Raw genomic sequence first — 22,379 nt, 5'->3', positions numbered from 1 at the left:
TTTTTCAAGCACTAAGGAACAAGCACTAGACAGGCAAAGCATCAGGAAAATATAATGTACAATCGAGGTAAAATCAGCCAATAGAAAGAGACAACAAGATAATTGAAATGTTTGAATAAGTAGGCAATTTTTTAAAAAGTTACTTTATTTTTTTTTTAACAGCAGTTTTAGGTTTACAGAAAAACGGACCAGAAAGTACGAAGAGTTTCCATATTGCCCTTCTTCCCCACCCCTACACATCCAGCTTCCCCTCTTATTTACATCTTGTGTTACTGTGGTACATTTGTTTCAACTGATGAACCAATATTAATATATCAATATTAAAGTCCATTATTTACATTAAGGTTCACTCTTGGTGTGGTACATGGGGCTTGAAAAATATATAATGACATATATATACCATTACAGTATCATACAGAATACTTTTACTGCCCCCCAAATCCCCTGTGCTCTACCTACCTGTCCCTCCCCTGTGCTCTACCTACCTGTCCCCCAGAGCCCCTGACAACCCGGATCTTTTTACTGTCACCATAGTTTTTCTTTTTCCAGAATGTCGTATAGTTGAAATCATACAGTATATGTAGATTTTTCAGGTTGGCTTCTTTCAGCCTGCAATATGCTTTCAAGTTTCCTCTATGTCTTTTCATGGCTTCACTGATCATTTCTTTTTATTGCTAAATAACATTCCACTGTATGAATGGACAACAGTTTGTTTATCCAGTTACCTACTGAAGGACATCTTGGTTGCTTCCAAGTTTTGATGATTATGAATAAAGCTGCTATATGTGGAGGTTTTCGTGTGGACATACATTTTCAATTCATTTGGGTAAACACCAAGGGGTGTGATAGCTGGATTATATGATGAGAATATGTTCAGTTTTGTAAGAAACTACCAAAGTGTCTTCCAAACTGGCCATTCTATTTTGTGTTCCTACCAGGAATGAATGGGAGTTCCTGTTGCTCCACATCTCACCAACATTTGCTGTTGTCAGTGTTTTGGATTATAGCCATTCTTATAGGTATACAGTGGTTATCTTGTTTTGATTTGTAATTCTCTAATAACATATGATAACGGATATTTTATTTCCCCCATACAGAAGGCTAGAGTTGGATATTTCTCTTCCTCCCAGGTCAGTGAAGCTCTGATAAGATAGTTTCTACTGAGGCACATTTTGTTAAGGACAGAATGTTCTGGATGTATTTCAAAATGGCTACATTCCCTCCCCACCATCTGGAAGTATGAGGGCTTTTCTGCAATTTTCACTGAAAGAAACTGGGAGGGCTCTTGGAAGTGAAAGTCATGAAAAGTATGGGATCCCCTAAGACCTCCCTCACCCCTGCCAGGAGTTTTTAACTCATCTGTCCATACTGAGTCTCCAGGAATTCATCAATTAGAAGTTTTCCTATTGCAGGACTGGCTACAGTGGTGATTTCTGTTCATGGGTTTTTGTTCCATTAAGATGGGATTCTCTGTAACTGGCTATCTGACTCACCAATTTTGGGGACAGGAGTTTGCCTGTGACCTTAATTCTCTGATAAATCTAAGAAGAGTTGTTGATTTTTCAGTTCGTTCAGCTTTTTTCTGGTTAGGATGGGAGTAACAACTTCCAAAGCTCTTCCATGCTGGCTCAGAAACTAGAATTCTAAGCAAGCACTTTTAAACAATGATTATAAATTGCCCAATGACTGAAAGAAGCTGGTCATAAACAGTAAACAGACAGGGCTTCTCAGCATAAAAATGGAAGTATTATACGTGAAGAGAACCAAATGGAAATTTAAGAAGTAAAATATATAATATCTGAAGTGAAATTTTACTAGATGAGATTAAGAGCAGATTAGTCGCTACAGAAAAGAGTTAATGAATCTGAAGATAGAATAACAGAAATTATTCAGTCTGAAGAACATAGAGGATAAATTGCTGAAAAACAAGAGTATCAAATGATATAACATACATATAATTAGAGTACCAGAGGGAGAAGGGAGGGAAAGAAATGGGGCAGAAAATATATCTGAAGATATAATAGCAAATCTCTTTAAAACTGATAAAAATAACCTAGAGCCCCAAGAATATCAGCAAATCCTAAGCAAGATAAAGACAAAAAAACCAAACAACAACAAAAACAATAAAACTGCAACAAGGCATATCATAGTCAAACTGCTGGAAAACAAAGATAAGGAGAAAAATCCTAAAGGCAGCCAGAAGGGAAAAATAGTATAAATAACTGACTTTTTAATCAGACTACAGAGGCCAGAAGATAATGGTACTTTTTAAAGTACTCAAACAGAGGGGGAAAACTGTCAGTCCAAGGTTAAATAACGCTATTGACCAACTTGAGCTGATTGAGATTTATAGAATACTCTACCTAAAAAATTTAGCAAAGCAATAAAGTATAAGGTCAATATGCAAAAATCAATTATACTTCTACATCCTAGTAGCAACCATTTGGAAAATAAAATTTAAAAACCATTTATAATAGTATCAGATAATATAAAATGCTTATGAGTAAACTTAAGGCATAAAAACTACAAAAGCAGGTTTTAGAGAAATTGAAGGACTAAATAAAAGGGGAGCTAGATAGGAAGCTATATCATGCCCACAAATTGTCCGAATCAATATGGTTAAGGAGGTAATTGTCCCTAAATTGATCTATAGATTTTACTTAATGTAAACTGAAATCCCAAGAGGATTAAAAAAAAAAAAAAAGAAATTGACATGATTTAAAATTTTCTGTGGAGGAAAGGTTTTCCAATAAAAACCAGAAAACCTGCTAGACAAATTCTAAAAGAGCTGTTAACACTTGATTTAAAATTTATATAGAATTACAAGAGATCTAGAATAGCCAAAACAATCTCAAAAAAGAAGAAAACCTTGGAGGACTTATGCCATTACCTGGCTGCAAGACTTAGTATAATATTATAACAATAAAGTTAGTGTGGTATTTATTAACATAGAGATGTATAACAGGCCAATGCAACAGGAAAAAAGGTCAACAAATAGACTCATGCTTATTAGTCAATTGATTTTCAACAAAGATTTTAAGGCAATTCAATACAGTAAGAAAAGTGTTTTCAATAAATGATGTCAAAAACCTGAACAGAAAAAAAAAAAGAAAGAATCTTGACCCATACACCTCACACCAAATTAAAAAATTAATTCAAGATGACCCATGGTCCTAAATGTAAGATCTATAATTCTAATGCTCTCTAAAGCAAATACAGAATAATATTTTTCATGACTTGGGCAAAGATTTCTTAGGACACAAAAGCACTAAACATAAAAGAAAAAAAGATAAATTGTACTTAGTCTCATCAAAATATATCACTGAGAAAACGAAAATATAAACCTCAGGCTAGGAGAATTTAATAAATATATTTGACAATGGATCCATAACTAGAATATATATAAATAATCTTAATAAGTCAGTAATAAAAAGGCAACCTAATTTAACATTTTACAAAACTAAAGTCATAACAAAAACCCTCAATATCAGGAGTCAGCAGAGAAACGCAAAATAAAGCCATAATGAAATTCCACTTTACCCCTATTATAGTAGTTAAAGACTGACGACACCAAACAATACAAGCATGTGGAACAACTGAAACTCTCATACGTTAATGTTAGGAGTTTAAAACTGTATAGACATTTTGGAAAAAAAAATGATTTTTTATTAAGTTAAAGATAAATCTACCCAATGACCAAGCAATTTTACTCCTATGTATGTAAGCAATAGAAATAAAAACTTATGTTCACAAAAAAGATCTGTAGAAGAATGTTCATAGCATCTTTACTCAGAAGAGTTAAGGGGAACAGATAAATGAATTCTGGTATATGATACCATAAAATACTACTCAACAATAAAGAAATGAACTACAAATATATACAACATGGGCTAATCTAAAAGAAATTATGTTGACTGAAGCAAATGAAAATTCTATTTCTAATCAAGACAGTAGTTGCTTATGGGGTGTAGGAATTGACCGAAAAGCAGCACAAAGTCATTTTGTGAAGTAATGAAATAATTTTCTTGAAGTATTGAGTAGTTTTCAAAATATGTTATAATGATAATTCAATAAGTTCATATAGTCATGCTCCACATAATGACGTTTAAGACAATGATGGATCGCATATAGGATGGTCTACCCTAAAATTACAATGCCATATTTTTACTGTACTTTTTCTATGTTTAGATAGGCTTAGATACACAAATACCACTGTGTTGCAACACAGTATTCAGTACAGTCACATGCTGTACAGGTTTGTAGCGTAGGAGTAACAGGCTGTATTATCTAGTTTAGGTGTGTAGCAGGCTATACTATCTAGCTTTGGGTAGTATATTCTATGATGTTCTATAGTATATTCTATAATGTTCACACAATGATGAAATCACCTAACAAAGCATTTTCCAGAAAGTATCCTAATCATTAAGTAACACAAGACTGTATAAGTGTTTATACAACCTAGATCTCCTGAATATAAAGATTCTGGGCTTTGGCCTCTCTGAGGAATCTCAATTTTTTAAAAAATCAAATATATCCTGATACCAGGCAAGAGAATCTATGGTAACATAGATATACACTAATTAAATTGAGATTAGAAATCCTTTTCTCTCCCCCTTACCATGTGGATTTTTTCCATTGCATGTAATAAGTATTCCAAGAAAACTATATTAGTAGCAGATATAAGCACAATACTTTCTCTCAAGGGTTACCTTATATCTTTAAAATTTTTTATCATGATGATAACTGCTGAATATATTTATCTTAATTTACAGGATTTCTTTTACTGGGGAAAAATAAATTTAAGATTTTTCCTGCTGCCCTGATGTCCTGTGCACCAAAGAACATTATCAAGAGAGTTAAAAAGCAACTCATAGAAGAAAACATTTGCAAATTATATATCAGATAAGGGCCTAGTTACCAGAATATATAAATAACTAAAACTCAACAACAAAAAGACAAACGACCCAATTAAAATATGGGGAAAGGACCTGAATATACATTTCTCTAAAGGAGATACACAAATGGTAAATAAGCATATGAAAAGGTGTCCAAGGTCACTAGTCATTAGGGTACTGCAAATCAAAGCTACAATGAAAATACCATCTCACTCTTACTAGGTTGGCCATGATAAAAACCCCAAAACAAAAAGCAGAATATAACAAGTGTTTGTGAGTATATGAAGAAATTAGAATCCTTGTACATTGCTGGTGGGAATGTAAGGTGGTGCAGCTGCTGTGGAAAACAGTTTGGATGTTCCTCAAAAAGTTAAACATAGAATTACCATATGACTCAGCAATTCCACTCCTAGGTGTATACCCCAAATAACTAAAAACAGATATTCAAACAAATATTTGTATACAAATTTTCATACCAGCAACTATTCATAGTAGTCAATAGGTAGAACTTAAATGTCTATCAATGACAGATAAAATAATGTAGTATATCCATACAATGGAATTCTGCTACAAAAATAAATCATTATATGGATACATGTAAAACATGGATGAAACTTGGTACATTATTCTAAGTGAAACAAACCAGATACAAAATGTTGTATGATTACATTTATATGAAACTTCCAAGATCAGTAAATGAGACTAGCGGTTGCCAGGGAATGGGGAAAGGGGACATGGGAGTGATTCCTTAATGTGTACAGGGTTTCCTTTCAGAGTGATGAAAATGTCTTGGAATAAGACAGAGGTGATGGTTACACAACACTGTGACTATATTAAATGCCACTGAATTGTATACACTAAAATTGTTAATGGTTAATTTGCGTTATGTAAAATCTGTTACCCTCAAAATTTGTTATCCCCACCTGCCCCCCAACAAAATTAAATCTTAGGAAACAGTTTCCTATATATATCATGTTACATAACATCTATGCCTTTGAATCTTCTACTTTGGTGGTGCTGTCAATAAACGTTTTGATTTCCTAGCTATTAGACCAACGGCAGCATACTTAGTGTTCTACAGTATTTTTTTATGATTAATTCCAGTGAATGCAGCAAATGGCATGTTCTCTTTAAATTCAACTGGAAAAAAAATCCAAAACTATATTTTATACCACCAAGTTGACACTGAAAACTATGTTTGAGATTGTATTTCTTTTTGCTTGTAAAACATAAACAGTATAGCAAACCAGTGTCATAATAAACGGTATTCTAATGTTATAAGTTTGTACTACTATTTTGTTTGAAGTCTTAATTTACTTCATTTTTAATACTTTGCAAATTCATGGGAAAGAGATGAAATGTGGAAATATCAGGTCTGCATCTACTGCCTGGGTTCCCATCCAGTCACTACCATGTACAAGTCATGCAACTTTGGCTAAGTTATTTCACCTTTCTAGAACCTCAATATTTCTTTTATAAAATGGGAATGACAAAATATTTACTTCATGAGATTGTACTGATGATTAAATGAGTTAACATTTATAAAGCAATTAGTGCCTTACACAGATAATAACTGCTATACACGTTTATTAAGTAAAAATATAAATAAATTACTATGGTCCTTCCATAAACATTCTGTGGGAAAAACAAACAAAACCAAGAGCAAAATATAGTCTATCCATCTACGAAGGTCTCCTTTCAATTTTTAGATGAATCCTTGGGCTTACAGGCAGTGGTCCTGGAAGAATCACTGTAATTTCAATAAAGCATTAGTAACAAACCTGTTGCTATGAAATCAAAAACATAAACAGGCAACTACAAGGTGGGAGAGAAGTTAGTCAAAGAATAAAAGAGGCTAACCTCATAGAAGCAGAGTTCCATTTTATAGTTCAAGGAAAGACATAATTTTTTTTTTAAATAGAGACAAGATCTCACTATGTTGCCCAGGCTGGTTGTAAACTCCCAGCCTCAAGTGATCCTCCCACCTCCACCTTCCACAAGGCTGTGATTACAAGTGTGAGCCACTGTGCCCAGCCAGGAAAGACATGTTAATGTGATGAATTTAAATGAGCAATATTACAGAATACTAAGTAACTGAATAGCAGAGTCACCATATCAACTTGGATTTTTTTTGCTCTAGGTTAGAACCATAAATAACAGTGCACGCATTTTAAGTAAAGCCATATGTTTCCAAAAGGCCCTGCTTCCACAAAAGAATAAGCTTAAAATTTGTTTTCTTCTTGAGCAAGGAATTCTTTTCTGTATCTAAGATATATTAATACTTCACATACAGAAATATGTAAAACACAGTTAAACCCTTTGATGCTTTAGTATGCTATTTGATAGGGTTGCACCAGATATACTTATATTGAAATATCATTTGCTGTTTACCTGAAATCCAAATTTAACTGGGCATTCTGCATTTCATCTGGCAACCCTATGTATTTGGCTTCAGGATCTTTATTTATAAACATTTCGCATGATAGAACTAAAGATTTATACAAGCTGATGGTTAACATGTCTCTGAAAGAATGTGAACTCAACTGTTACTTTGTCTGACTCCACTAACCCTAACAAAAGCTTGGTTAGGGCAGCAATGCTAGCACAAAGCACAAAATCTGGCTCTCTGATCTGCAAACTGAATATATTATCTCCCTAATATTGGACTTATAATTCCAGACACAAGTTAAAATCAATATTAAATATGGCACCTCTGATGTTATAATAGGAAGCATTATAACACAACAAGAGGTATCCTTGGAAGCACTAGCAATAAAGATCAGTAAAATTATTGAGGAAATAAACTCCAATGAAAGCAAGTTCTCTATAAGACATACTGTTGAGAGACAATCCTTCATGTGTCTCTTGCATTTCTGAAAGGCTTGTGAGCAGAAATCCTGACTGTCTTTGTTACAGACTATCTTTTCAAGGATGCTCGTATTAGGGAAAAGCCTGGGGAAACAGAGATATGTCTCCCTTTGGAGCAAAGAACAGGTTCACTTACAGCACTGGTGGATAAAGCTTGCTGTCCATTATAAAATATTTTGGATCCCTAAGCACAGAGTTTTTCTCCTGTATTGCAATCCACTAGTGTGAACCTCGCCTTTTTATGTTGAGCTGTGGAAATCTGGGCTCAAGGAAAGAGAACAAATGATAATCCTACCATTGATAATCCTACCATTAACAAGGTCCTTTGTCTCAAGTTTTCTGCTGCTATACATGAATCAATCTATGGTAGGCTAACTTGTTAGCATGTAATTAGGAGGGCAAAATCTCAAGATTCTTTACAGTTCTTGACACATAAAATTCAGGATGATTTCAGATTTTTTTTTGCTTTTTAAGTAAATTGTCCCACTTGATCATTCCATTTTAGTTTGAAATGACAAAGACATCATTCACTTATCATAAATATATTTTATCTTTTTAATTAGCATGGGTCACCTGTAACTATTCACACACAATAGTCTCTATGATGCAGCATGAATGTGTACGGCATGTGACTACAGAAGCTCAACAAGTTAGGATGCCTTAATTTGCCAAAAATTTGAAAACCTGAACTTACTGGATCTTAATATTAAATAACATAGTTGAACCAGTATAAAATTAATTTATTAAATTGTTCTTTTCAAGTATGGATTTACATTTCCTCTTTTTAGTCCAACTGTTTGCTTCACAATTTGCTTTCACACCAATAAGGAGAGATTTCATATCAGAGGTTTATTTCTGCGACTTCGCTCAATTGTGCTGCTTCTGAATTCGTTATCAGACAGCCTACATACTTTATTGTAGCTAAGTCTGTCCCTGTACAAACACTGAATGACCTTTAGACTACTTCAGTTCCTGTAGGCTTAGCACTGTATTCTCAGAAGAACAAGATATTTTATTAGCAAGGTTCCTCTTGAATTGCATAAATGGGAGCCAGATAACACAGTATGCTACCATGTCCACAGTTTTTGTGATACACTGCAGGAAGGGCAAAGCTTATTCCTGCTTGAGTAACATTAGGACATTTTCTTATTTTGTCTTTATTATCCTTCCATGATTCATTTAGCAATTAAAATAGGCCCTATCTTGGTATCTGGAATGGGGTGAGAAAAGGGAAGTGCTAGGTAAAATTCCAAAGTTTATCTTTGGTATTCTAATTTTCCACAAACCTGATTTTTGTCTTAGTCCCCTTTCTTTGTCCCTTCTTCTCAAAGTTGTGGTCACCAGCTGCTCTTTTAAGTTTACCTTCTTGTTCCTAGTCCACCCAGAATAGCTTCTTTCCCATTGAATATCAAGCTATAAAGTTGCCTCTAATCCTTGCAACCATTCTCTTCCCAGAACTTCCATTCCGGTGACACAAACAGAACAATTTAATGGAACTATAATATTTTTCTCTAGTAAAACATAGTTTTTAAAAAAATACCCTGTCTGCTTGCGGGAACTAAATAAAAACATAAAAATTAAAAAAAAAAAAAAGAAAAAACAAAATAAAAAAAAGAGAAAAAAATACCCTGAAGATTACCTTTCCCATGTAAAACTATTTCTTGCTACTGGCCTTTACTTCTACTGGTCACTAAAAATAACCTTCAAACAGACTTTTATTTTGTGGAAGAGGTATCAACTCTCCTCTTAGCTTTATAATGTAGGCGTTGGCAAACTACAGCCTGAGAACCAAATCTGGCCCAACACCTGTTTTTGTAAATAAAACTTTATTGAAACACAGCCACATTCACTTATTCATATACCATCCATGGCTGCTTTCATGTTACAACAGAGTTGTGTGGCTCCCAAAGTCCAAAATGTTTACCATTTGGTCCTTAACAGAAAAAGCTGATTCTTGTTTTACAGCATAGAAAATTGGGTCGCTGGTTGTGTATTCTGACATACTTTTCAAGAAAACTTTGCCTGAGTTATTGGTATGCATTCACCTCACCTCTCTATAGAGGTGGACTGTCTTTCAAGTCTTGTCAGAGTCCTAAGTTTCCAAAAAAAGAATGTCAGTGAGATCTTTAATGCTTATCAACATCACTTTAATTTACCCTGAAAACTGGCTACCTTTCTGATACTATTACCATAATTCATTGTTGTTCAAAATCTTGGTAGTGAGAAATGATGTTCCTGAAAATTGTGGAAAAAAATATATTCCATTCATTATGCTATTCATTCTAAATTGCTACATTAAGATGATGCCAGACCATTAGTAACACAGTGATTATGCTATTTTATCCACTGTAGACTCCTTTTTATTTAGCCCTTTAAAGAAGGTGATTGACCTTTAATAAAGAAATTCTAAGAAAAAGTCCTATAAAACAACAGTATTTGATACATGGATCCTGTTTACTACAATATAGCAAAAATAATGAAACAAAACAAAACACACAGGGAGAAAATTAACACCACCAAAAATTGCTTTTTCGAAAAGACAAAATAACAAACTTCTGGTGAGACAATTCAAGAAAAAAAGAGTGAAGGCACAAACAACTAGAAACTAGAATAAAATCAGGAATGAAACTAGAAAACATTAAATATTGTAGATATTAAAAAGATAATTGAAGGATACTATGAACTACTTGATTATAAATTTAAAAACTCAGAATGGGCAAACTCCTCCAAAAATATAATTTACCAAAACTGATTGAAAAAAAAATGTAGTATCCCCCCAATACTGTGTCATCTTAATCTAATCACCGGGAAATATAATACAAACCCAAACTGAAGAATAGTTCACAAACTTACTGGCCAATACTCTTCAAAAAAGTCAAGGTCATGCAAAGATAAGGAATTAGTCCAGATTAAATGAGTAAAGGAACATGAAAACTGAATTCAATGTGTTCCTGAATTTGATCTTGGAAAAAGCTGTTATGCAAAACATTAGTAAGATGATTAGTAAAACTTAAATATGGGCCATACATTAAATATCAATATTGTGTCAATATAAAATTTTCTAAAGAAGATCAGTGTATTGGTTAACTTAAGAGAATGTCCTTATTCTTAGAATATATATGCTGAAGTATTTAACGATAAAAGAATACTATGTCTATAATTATCATATGGTTCAGGAAAAACAATGTATGTAAGTATATATGTATGCATATATATATATGTGTATCTACCTACAAAAAACAGGCAATGATAAAGCAAATGTGCCAAAATGCTAATTTGTGATTCTGATGAAAATTATATAGAAGTACTCTGCACTACCTTTTTTTTTTTTTTTGAGATGGAGTTTGACTCTTGTTGCCCAGGCTGGAGTGCAGTGGTGTGATCTCAGCTCACTGCAACCTCCACCTCTACCACCCGCCTCAGCCTCCCAAGTAGCTGGGATTACAGGTACTCGCCACCACGCCTGGATAATTTTTGTATTTTTAGTAGAGATGGGGTTTCACTATGTTGGCCAGGCTGGTCTTGAACTCTTGACCTCAGGTGATCCACCTGCCTCGGCCTCCCAAAGTGCTGGGACGGTGTGAGCCACTGCTCCTGGCCAACTTTTTAAAGTCTTCTGTAAGTTTCTGATTATACTTTAGAAGCTTTAAAGTTTTGCCTTTAACATTTAAATCTTCAATCCACTTGGAACTGAATTTTATTTAATACTTACCATACGGATACCCAATTGTCTCAAACATCATTTATTGAAAAATCTCCATCTTTTACACCGATCCACATATGTTATGTCCAAAAATGGCTATGTCCATGTCTGGCCTTTCTCTTAGTTTCCTTCTATTCTAAAATTAAGACCTCCAGTTCATTAAAAAAAATATAAAGTCAATGAAAACAATAAACCATGAAATGAGAGAGGATCTATTAGTAAAAACACATAACAAAGGACACAGAAAAGTATCAGAAATAAAGAAGAAAAAAGTAATCTTATTAGAAATGGGCAAAACATTAGAATAGGCACTTCATACGGAGCAAACCTACATAACCAATAATCACACAAAGCAGTGCTCAACTGCATGGGTAATCAGAGAAATGCAAATTAAAGCCACAATAATATACCATTTCACATCCATCAGTTTGGCAAAGTTTAAAAAGCTTGCCAGTATCAAGAGTTGGAGAGTGTGTGGAGTAACAAACTGTGCTGGTGGGAGTAAAAATTGGTACAACTCTGAAAACTGTCACATTAGCTAGTAAAATTGAAGTTATGCATAACCTGTGACTCAGCAATTTCCCTCACAGGTAAGTATTTCAGAGAAACTGGTATGCCAGGACACATATATAAGAATGTTCATAGCAGCTTGGTTTGTAATAGCCACAAGTTAGAAGTAATCCAAGAATCTATCAACAGTAGAATGGATAAATAAATGTGGGTATATTCAAATGGAGATATATTACAGCAATGATAATGAACAATCTACAGGTACTGTCAAAAAAGATGGATTAATATCCTAATGTCTTGAGTGAAAAAGCAAGATAGAGAAGAATACTACTGTACAATTTCATCTATATAGAATTCAATAACAGGTGGAAACAACCTCTATTTAGTGTGCATACATAGGTGATAAAACTAAAACAGAAGGAACTCATCATCACAAAAGACAGTATAGTGATTACTTCTAAGTATTAGGAAGGGTATGGTAATTGGAAAAGATACAGAGAGAACATCTGTAGCATTGAGAGTGTTCTACTTCTTGATCTGGATAATAACTGAAAGGGTGTATGCTTTAATTATTTGATAAAATGTGCCTGTTTTATGCATTTTCTGACTTTATGTGTTATGTTTTATAATTAAGAAAATTTTTTTAAAAAAGGAAAAAAATTAATGATGTTTGGAGGAACTCCTAGTACGTGTAAAGTAAAATCAGGGTGCATGCAGAGTATATAAGGAAACAAGACGGAAAGATAGTTATTTAACACGTAAAACCTCTTGAGATGCTATACAATAAAATTACATAGAAATACCTGCATAATGTCCATACTAGGTCTACAGTAAACATATATGTGTAATGTGTGGACTGCCCCCTCCATCCTGCTAAGTTAATAATACACATTCCTATATTAGGTCAGTGATAGAAGGGAAGGAAAAGGAGAAGAGGGAGATATAAGTTTGAGATAGCTCTCTAGTTCCTGATTCCTGTCCCTAATCAGGTTTGGCTATTAATTCCTATTCTTAGGTTCCTATTCTATTCTGTATCATATATTTTCCTATTTTACTTACTTTTAGGTGGTTTTTCTTAGCAGCAGGGGTTGTGATTGAAATAGGTCATATGCTTAACTGTATTGCTCCATTCTATTATTAATTTTGGAAGTCAAACAATAACATTATGATAAATGTCTCTTTTCTGATTTATCAATATATAGGTAAAAATCAGGTTTGTTTTCATAAAAATTTTCTAAAGGTAAATAATACTCATTAAAATGCTCTAAAATCACTTCTCTTTAACTTACCCTCAAAGTATGGTGCTCTTGTGCTAATAATATTCTTAGTTCTTCGTGTAGCGTTATAACTTCCAGAAACTGTCCCCATAAAGCCATCAAAAGTGAGCAAAGTTGCGCAAGATTCATATTTATAAGTTCTGCCAGTTCATCAGGATTCTCTATTTTCTGAAATGAAAAGAAAAAAAATTTCACTATTTCCCAAGATTTAATGTAACATACTTAAATATAATGTTATTGAGAATATTAATACAAAGGCAAATTTGTGGTTTAAAAAGAGATGTGCATTTGTATGTGCATGCACATGTGTAGAGACAAAGACCAATTGACAATGGTTTTTTACTTACCTGATAGTTACTGAAGGAATTTTCAACAACTTAACCAAGATTTCAATATCTAAGATGTCTTGTTAACTGAAATAATGTCAATTGCAAACTAAAATTACAAATTAGGATGCTACAGAGAATGATCAGCTTCTAACACCAAAATACTGGGAATTTTAAACACAGTGTTCAAATAATGAGAGTTATAATTGTTTTGAAAGATAATAAATTCTTAAGATTTTTTCCCCAATTAGCTAAGAAAAAATACTTAAAATATCTATGACTCCTTAGAAAAAATTGTGATACTTTCTGAAATAGTCCTTTTCCCTCACTCCTATGTTCTTAGGTTCTACTTCACTTGTGTGTAATCCTTTTACAGAATTGTCAAACACTTATTTTTTTTCATTTCTAACAATTCACTCACTTGCTATTTATTGAACACATTTTAAATGCTAATGGCCTAGATTCTAGAGATACAAAAATTAATATGAGAAGTTCACAGTCAAGTGAGGGGAGAAAAGCAGGTAAACAAACTATTATAAAATACTGTTATTAGGACATGATCCAAAGATGGCCGAATAGGAACAGCTCCGGTCTGCAGCTCCCAGTGACACCATCGCAGAAGGTGGGTGATTTCTGCATTTCCAACTGAGGTACCCAGTTCATCACATTGGCACTGGTTAGGCAGTGAGTACATACAACCCATGGAGGGTGAGTAGAAGCAGGGTGGGGCGTTACAAGAAGCCAGGGGACCTCCCTCCCCCAGCCAAGCAAAGCCATGAGGGCTGTGCTACCCGGCCAGATCACTATGCTTTCCCCACAGTTTTTGCAATCTGCAGATCAGGAGGTTCCCTCATGTGCTTGTACCACCAGGACCCTGGGTTACAAGCACAAAACTGGGCAGCTGTTTGGGCAGACACTGAGCTAGCTGCAGGAGTTTTTTTCATACCCCAGTGGTGCCGGGAACCCCAGCGAGACAGAACCGTTCACTCCCCTGCAAAGGAGGCTGAAGCCAGGGAGCCAGGTGGTCTCTCTCAGTGGGTCCCTCTCCCACGGAGCCCAGCAAGCTAGGAATCACTGGCTTGAAATTCTCACTGCCAGCACAGCAGTCTGAAGACGACTGGGGAAGATCAAGCTTGGTAGGGGAGGGGCGTCTGCCATTACTGAGGCTTTAGTAGGTGGTTTTCCACTGACAGTGCTAAGGAGGCTGGAAGGTTTAGACTGGGCAGAACTCACCACATCGCACCGAAGCAGCTGTGGCCAGACTGCTTCTCTAGATTCCTCCTCACTGGGAAGGGCATCACTGAAGGAAGGGTAACAGTCCCAGTCAGGGGCTTACAGATAAACTCCCATCTCCTTGGGACAGAGCCCCTGGGGGAAGGGGCAGCTGTGGGTGCAGCTTCAGTGGATTTAATCATTCCTGCCTGCTGGCTCTAAAGAGAGCAGCTGATCCTGACAAAAGGGATTCTCTGAGCACAGTGCACCAGCTCTGCTAAGGGACAGACTGCCTCCTCAAGTGGGTCCCTGACCCCCGTGCCTTCTGACTGGGAAAGAACTCCCAACAGGGGTCGACAGACACCTCATACAAGAGAGCTCCGGGTGGTATCAGGATGGTGCCCCTCTGGGACGAAGCTTCCAGAGGAAGGAGCAGGCAGCCATCTTTGCTGTTGTGCAGCCTCCACTGGTGATACCCAGGCAAACAGGGCCTGGAGTGGACCTCTAATAAACTGCAACAGACCTGCAGCAGAGGGGCCTTACTGTTAGAAGAAAAACTAACAAACAGAAAACAAAAACATCGACATCAACATAAAGGACCCCCACACAATAACGCCATCCAAAGGCCATCAGCCTCAAAGATTAAAGGTAGATAAATCCCTGAAGATGAGGAAAAACCAGTGCAAAAGTGCTGAAAATTCCAAAAACCAAAATGCCTCTTCTCCAAATGATTGCAACTCCTCTCCAGCAAGGACACAAAACTGGACGGAGAGTGAGACTCATGAATTGACAGAAGTAGGCTTCAGAAGGTGGGTAATAACAAACTCCTCTGAGCTAAAGGAGCATGCCCTAACCCAATGCAAGGAAGCTAAGAACGTTGATAAAAGGTTACAGGAACTGCTAACAAGAATAACCAGTTTAGAGAGGAACATAAATGACCCAATGGAGTTGAAAAAACAACACAAGAACTTCATGAAGCATACACAAATATCAATAGCCAAATCGATGAAGTTGAAGAAAGGATATCAGAGACTGAAGATCAACTTACTGAAATAAGGCATGAAGACAAGATTAGACAAAAAAGAATTGAAAAAGGAATGAACAAAGCCTCCAAAAAATGTGGGACTATGTGAAAAGACCAAACCTACGATTGATTGGTGTACCCGAAAGTGACAGGGAGAATGGAACCAAAACGGAAAACACACTTCAGGATTTTATCCAGGAGAACTTCCCCTAACCTAGCATGACAGGCCAACATTCAAACTCAGGAAATACAGAGAACAGCACTAAAATACTCCTTGGGAAGAGCAACCCCAAGAACACATAATATTCAGATTCTCCAAGGTTGAAATGAAGGAAAAAATGGTAAGGGCAGCCAGAGAGAAAGGTCAGGTTACCTACAAAGGGAAGCCCAGCAGAATAATAGCAGAGCTCTCTGCAGAAATCCTACAAGCCAGAAGAGAGTGGGGGCCAATATTCAACATTCTCAAAAGAAAAGCATTTTCAACCCAGAATTTCATATCCAACCAAAAAGCTTCATAAGTGAAGGAGAAATAAAATCCTTTACAGACAAGGAAATGCTGAGGGATTTTGTCACCAGGCCTGCCTCACAAGAGCTCCTGAAGGAAGCAATAAATATGTAAAGGAAAACCGGTACCAGCCACTGTAAAAACACACCAAAATACAAAGACCAATGACACTATGACACTATGAAGAAACAGCATCAACTAATGGGCAAAATAACCAGCTAGTATCATGACGACAAGATCAAATTAATAGATAACAATATTAACCTTAAATGTAAATAGACTAAATGCCCCAATTAAAAACAAAGACTGGCAAATTGGATAAAGAGTCAAGACCCATTGGTGTGCTGTATTCAAGAGACCCATCTCATGTGCAAAGACACATATAGGCTCAAAATAAAGGGATGGAGGAATATTTACCAAGCAAGTGGAAAACAAACAAACAAACAAACAGCAGGGGATGCAATCCTAGTCTGATAAAACAGACTGTAAACCAACAAACATAAAAAAAGACAAAGAGGGGCATTACATAATGGTAAAGGGATCAATTCAACAAGAAGAGCTAACTATCCTAAATATACATGCACCAATACAGGAGAACCCAGATTCATAAAGCAAGTTATTAGAGACCTACAAAGAGACTTAGACTCCCACACAATAATAGTAGGAGTCTTTAAAACCCTACTGTCAATATTAGACAGATCAACGAGACAGGCAATTAACAAGGATATTCAGGACTTGAATTCAGCTCTGGACCAAGTGGACCTAATAGACATCTACAGAACTCTTCACCCCAAATCAACAGAATATACATTCTTCTCAGTGCCACATAGCACTTATTCTAAAATTGATTACATAATTGGAAGTAAACACTCCTCAGCAAATGCAGAAGAATGGAAATCATAATAAACAGTCTCTCAGAACACAGTGCAATCAAATTAGAACTCAGGATTAAGAAACTCACTCAAAGCTGCAGAACTACGTGGAAACTGAACAACCTGCCCCTGAATAACTACTGGGTAAACAACGAAATTAAGGCAGAAATAAAGAAGTTCTTTGAAACCAATGAGAACAAAGAGACAATGTACCAGAATCTCTGGGACACAGCTAAAGCAGTGTTAACAGGGAAATTTACAGCACTAAATGCCCACATCAGAAAGCTGAAAAGATCTAAAATCGACACTGTAACATCACAATTAAAAGAATTATAGAAGCAAGAACAAACAAATTCAAAAGCTAGCAGAAGACAAGAAATAACTAAAATCAGACTGGAACTGAAGGAGACAGAGACACGAAAAACCTTTAAAGAAAATCAATGAATCCAGGAGCTGGTTTTTTTGAAAAGATTAACAAAATAGGTAGACCACTAGAGAGACTAATAAAGAAGAAAAGAGAGAAGAATCAAATAGACACAATAAAAAATGATAAAGGGGATATCACCACTGACCCCACAGAAATACAAGCTACCATCAGAGAATACTATAAACACCTCTACACAAACAAACTAGAAAATTTGGAAGAAATGGATAAATTCCTGGAAACATACAGACTCCCAAGAGCAAACCAGGAAGATATCGAATCCCTGAATAGGCCAATAACAAGGTCTGAAATTGAGGCAGTAATTTATAGCCTACCAACCAAAAAAAGCCCAGGACCAGACAGATTCACAGCCGAATTCTACTAGAGGTACAAAGAGGGGCTAGTAACATTCCTTCTGAAACTATTCCAAACAATGGAAAAGCAGGGACTCCTGCCTAACTCATTGTATGAGGCCAGCATCATCCTGATACCAAAACCTGGCAGAGACATAACAAAAAAAGAAAATTTCAAGCCAATATCTCTGATGAACATCGATGAGAAAATCCTCAATAAAATACTGGCAAACCTAATCCAGCAGCACATCAAAAAGATTATCCACCACGATCAAGTTGGCTTCATCCCTGAGATGCAAGGCTGGTTCAACATATGCAAATCAATAAATGTAATCCATAAACCACATGATTATCTCAATAGATGCAGAAAAGGCCTTTGACAAAATTTAACATCCCTTCATGTTAAGAGCTCTCAATAAAGTAGGTATTGATGGAACGTATCTCAAAATAATAAGAGCTATTTATGACAAACCCACAGCCAATATCATACTGAATGGGCAAAAGCTGGAAGCATTCCCTTTGAAAACTGGCACAAGACAAGGATGCCCTCTCTCACCCCTCCTATTCAACATAGTATTGGAAGTACTGGCCAGGGCAATCTGGCAAGAGAAAGAAATAAAAGGTATTCAAATAGGAAGAGAGGAAGTCAAATTGTCCCTGTTTGCAGATGACATGATTGTCTATTTAGAAAACCCCATTGTCTCAGCCCAAAATCTCCTTAAGCTGATAAGCAACTTCAGCAAAGTCTCAGGATACAAAATCAATGTGGAAATATCACAAGCATTCCTATACACCAATAATAGACAGAGAGCCAAATCATGAGTGAATTCCCATTCACAATTGCTACGCAGAGAATAAAAAACCTAGGAATCCAAATTGCAAGGGATGTGAAGGACCTCTTCAAGGAGAAATACAAACCACTGCTCAAGGAAATAAGAGAGGACACAAACAAATGGAAAAACATTCCATGCTCATGGATAGGAAGAATCAATATTCTATCTATTCTGCCCAAAGTAATTTATAGATTCAATGCTACCCCCATCAAGATACTATTGACTTTCTTCATAGAATTAGAAAAAACTACTTTAAATTTCATATGGAGCCAAAAAAGAGCCCGTATAGCCAAGACAATCCTAAGCAAAAAGAACAAAGCTGGAGGCATAACGCTACCAGACTTCAAACTACACTACAAGGCTACGGTAACCAAAACAGCATAGTACTGGTACCAAAACAGATACACAGACCAATGGAACAGAACAGAGGCCTCAGAAATATCACCACACACCTACAACCATCTGATCTTTGACAAATCTGACCAAAAAAAAAAAAAAAAAAAAAATGGGGAAAGGATTCCCTATTTAATAAATGGTGTTGGGAAAACTGGCTAGCCATATGCAGAAAACTGAAACTGGACCCCTTCCTTACACCTTATACAAAATTAACTCAGGATGGATTAAAGACTTAGATGTAAGAACTAAAACCATACAAACTCTACAAGAAAACCTAGGCAATGCCATTCAGGACACAGGCATGATGGGCAAAGACTTCATGACTAAAACACCAAAAGCAATGGGAACAAAAGCCAAAATTGACAAATGGGATCTAATTAAACTAAAGAGCTTCTGCACAGCAGAAGAAACTCTCATCAGAGTGAACAGGCAACCTACAGAATGGGAGAAAATTTTTGCAATCTATCCATTTGACAAAGGGCTAATATCCAGAATCTACAAGGAACTTAAACAAATTTACCAGAAAAAAACAACCCCATTGAAAAGTGGACGAAGGATATGAACAGACACTTCTCAAAAGAAGACATTTATGCGGCCAACAAACATATGAAAAAAAGCTTATCATCACTGGTCACTAGAGAAATGTAAATCAAAACCACAATGAGATACCACCTCATGCCAGTTAGAATGGCGATCATTAAAAAGTCAGGAAACAACCAATGCTGGAGAGGATGTGCAGAAATAGAACACTTTTACACTACTGGTGGGAGTGTAAATTAGTTCAACCATTGTGGAAGACAGTGTGGCAATTCCTTAAGGATCTAGAACCAGAAATACCACTTGACCCAGCAATTCCATTACTGGGTTTACACCCAAAGGATTATAAATCATGCTACTATAAAGATACATGCATACGTATGTTTATTGCAGCACTATTCACAACAGCAAAGACTTGGAACCAACCCAAATGCCCATCAACAATAGACTGGGTAAAGAAAATGTGGCACATATACACCATGGAATACTATGCAGCCATAAAAAAGGACAAGTTCATGTCCTTTGCAGGGACATGGATGAAGCTGGAAACCATCATTCTCAGCAAACTAACACAGGAACAGAAAACCAAACACCGCATGTTCTCACTCATAAGTGGGAGTTGAACAATGAGAACACATGGACACAGGACGGGGAACATCACACACCAGGGCCTGTTGGGGGGTGAGGGGCTAGGGGAAGGATAGCATTACAAAAAATACCTAATGTAGACGACAGGTTGATGGGTGCAGCAAACCACCATGGCACGTGTATACCTATGTAACAAATCTGCACGTTCTGAACATGTATCCCATAACTTAAAGTATAATAAAAATAAAAAATAAAATAAAATATATTTCTGTGTATGTGTATGTGTGTGTGTATCCCTAAAGGCTGCTTATCATATATGATACTGTTACTCTCAGTTTATTTTTATTTCTTTTTAAATACTGCAATTCAGCAGGCTTTTCTTCCCCAACTCAAATCACACTTTCATTTACCTTGCCTAACTCAGAGAAGACGCTAAACAAAAATTAAACAAAATTAGTAAGAAGGGGAGGAATTACGATCATGTCCTATTTGCTTTTGTGACTCTAGTTACTGGTACATAGTAGTAATTCAATAGTTACTAAGTGAATAAATGAGTGAATGAGAAGTTACAGTCCTCAGATAAGAAAAAAACCTTCCAGAATTCACAACAAACATTTACATGTTTACAGAATTTGTGGAAAATGTTTACATTTTTATGAAAAAGAGCTCCCATAATTTATGGAAAAGGTTTATAAATACCAGAAGCTGGAATGGAAGCTAACAGTCAAGATATAATGAATAAAGATTCATCAACATATGATGAGTTTCCTGCTGTGTTTTTTTCCCAAGAGATGGTTTTATAAATGTAGCAGAAAAGAAGCTAACAAGTTTTTCATGTCTCTTTTAAGAATATGGACTTTAAAATATAAGCTGACATAAGCTGAAATTTGCATTATTATTGTCCCCAAGGAGGGTTTTAATGGAGTTTAGAAAAAGAAGAGTTGGGTAAGTATTTGAGAGTAATTAAATAGCACTGTATAAGATATGAAACACTTTACTTAGCATAGTCTATACAAAACTAGAAACAATTCTCTGGCCTTTAACCCAGGCTAATAAATAAATAAATAAAGTACACAACTCTCTTTTTATTCTTCCCGAAAGCAAGGTTATCTAGATTCCTAGTACTTATTAATTTTATTCCATAGGGATTATGATACCGCAGTTCTGAAAGAGAAAACTTTAGTACTCTCATTGTTGGAAAAGCATCCTTGAAGCACAGATAAATTATTTCTCTGGTTTTCATAAATCTCATGTAATAAATACCAAAATAAATAATAATACAACTCTTTTTTATATTAAAAAAGGAAATTAGAATTAAGTTTGGCAAGATCTCTTGTATATATAAATGTAGGAATAAGACTTTACATTTGTGTATTTTTCTTTTCTTTTTTTAAACTTGAGACAAGGTCTCATTACTTGGCCCAGGCTGGAGTGCAGTGGCTATTCAAAGGTATGAATACAATCTCAATTCCTGGACTCAGGCAGTACTCCCACCTCAGTCTCCTGAGTAGCTGGGACTACAGGTGTGTGCCACTGTGTCTGGCTATATTTGTGTTTTTTTCAAATCACATTATCTTATATATATATTTTCCCATAACATTCACTGATCTTGTTTGATTGCAAAATGCTGCTTTACTTAGAAAATATGGGAAAACAAAAAAAGATGAAAAAAGTTCATTTTAGTGTACCGGCTTCAAGTTTTTTTCAATTATATACATAAAGCAAAAACTAAAATAATATATAGTTTCATACAATTTTCACTGAACATAATACAGTATGAACATTTTCCTACTTCATCAAACACTTGTTTAAAACATCTTTTTCTTTTTTTTTTTGAGACAGAGTCTCACTCTGTTGCCCAGGCTGGAGTGCAATGGCGTGACCTTGGCTCACTGTAACCTCTGCCTCCCGGGTTCAAGCAATTCTCCCTGCCTCAGCCTCCCAAGTAGCTGGGATTGCAGGTGCCCGCCACCATGCCCGGCTAATTTTTGTATTTTTAGTAGAGATGTGGTTTCGCCATGTTGGCCAGACTGGTCTCCAACTCTTGACCTGAGGT

The 22,379-nt window shown here is 35.7% G+C and overlaps 1 protein-coding gene and 1 non-coding gene across 15 annotated transcripts in view; both read right to left on the bottom strand.

Moving 5' to 3' along the window:
* The window catches only part of FAM135A (family with sequence similarity 135 member A), a 143,890-nt gene that overhangs the window by 45,207 nt on the left and 76,304 nt on the right, over window positions 1-22,379 (bottom strand). For all 14 annotated transcript variants that reach the window (XM_031012461.3, XM_031012456.3, XM_031012459.3 and 11 more), the window contains one exon: window positions 13,266-13,421. In XM_031012461.3, the coding sequence (XP_030868321.1) occupies window positions 13,266-13,421 (156 nt within the window). The remainder of the gene's footprint in view (window positions 1-13,265; window positions 13,422-22,379) is intronic.
* On the bottom strand, window positions 2,738-2,800 carry LOC115935131 (U7 small nuclear RNA). The gene has a single exon (XR_004070833.1). It is a non-coding gene; the product is annotated as a U7 small nuclear RNA (small nuclear RNA).

Source organism: Gorilla gorilla, chromosome 5 (assembly GCF_029281585.2).
Source record: "Gorilla gorilla gorilla isolate KB3781 chromosome 5, NHGRI_mGorGor1-v2.1_pri, whole genome shotgun sequence".
Classification (NCBI taxonomy): domain Eukaryota; kingdom Metazoa; phylum Chordata; class Mammalia; order Primates; family Hominidae; genus Gorilla; species Gorilla gorilla.
This window is presented reverse-complemented; position numbering and strand designations above follow the sequence as displayed.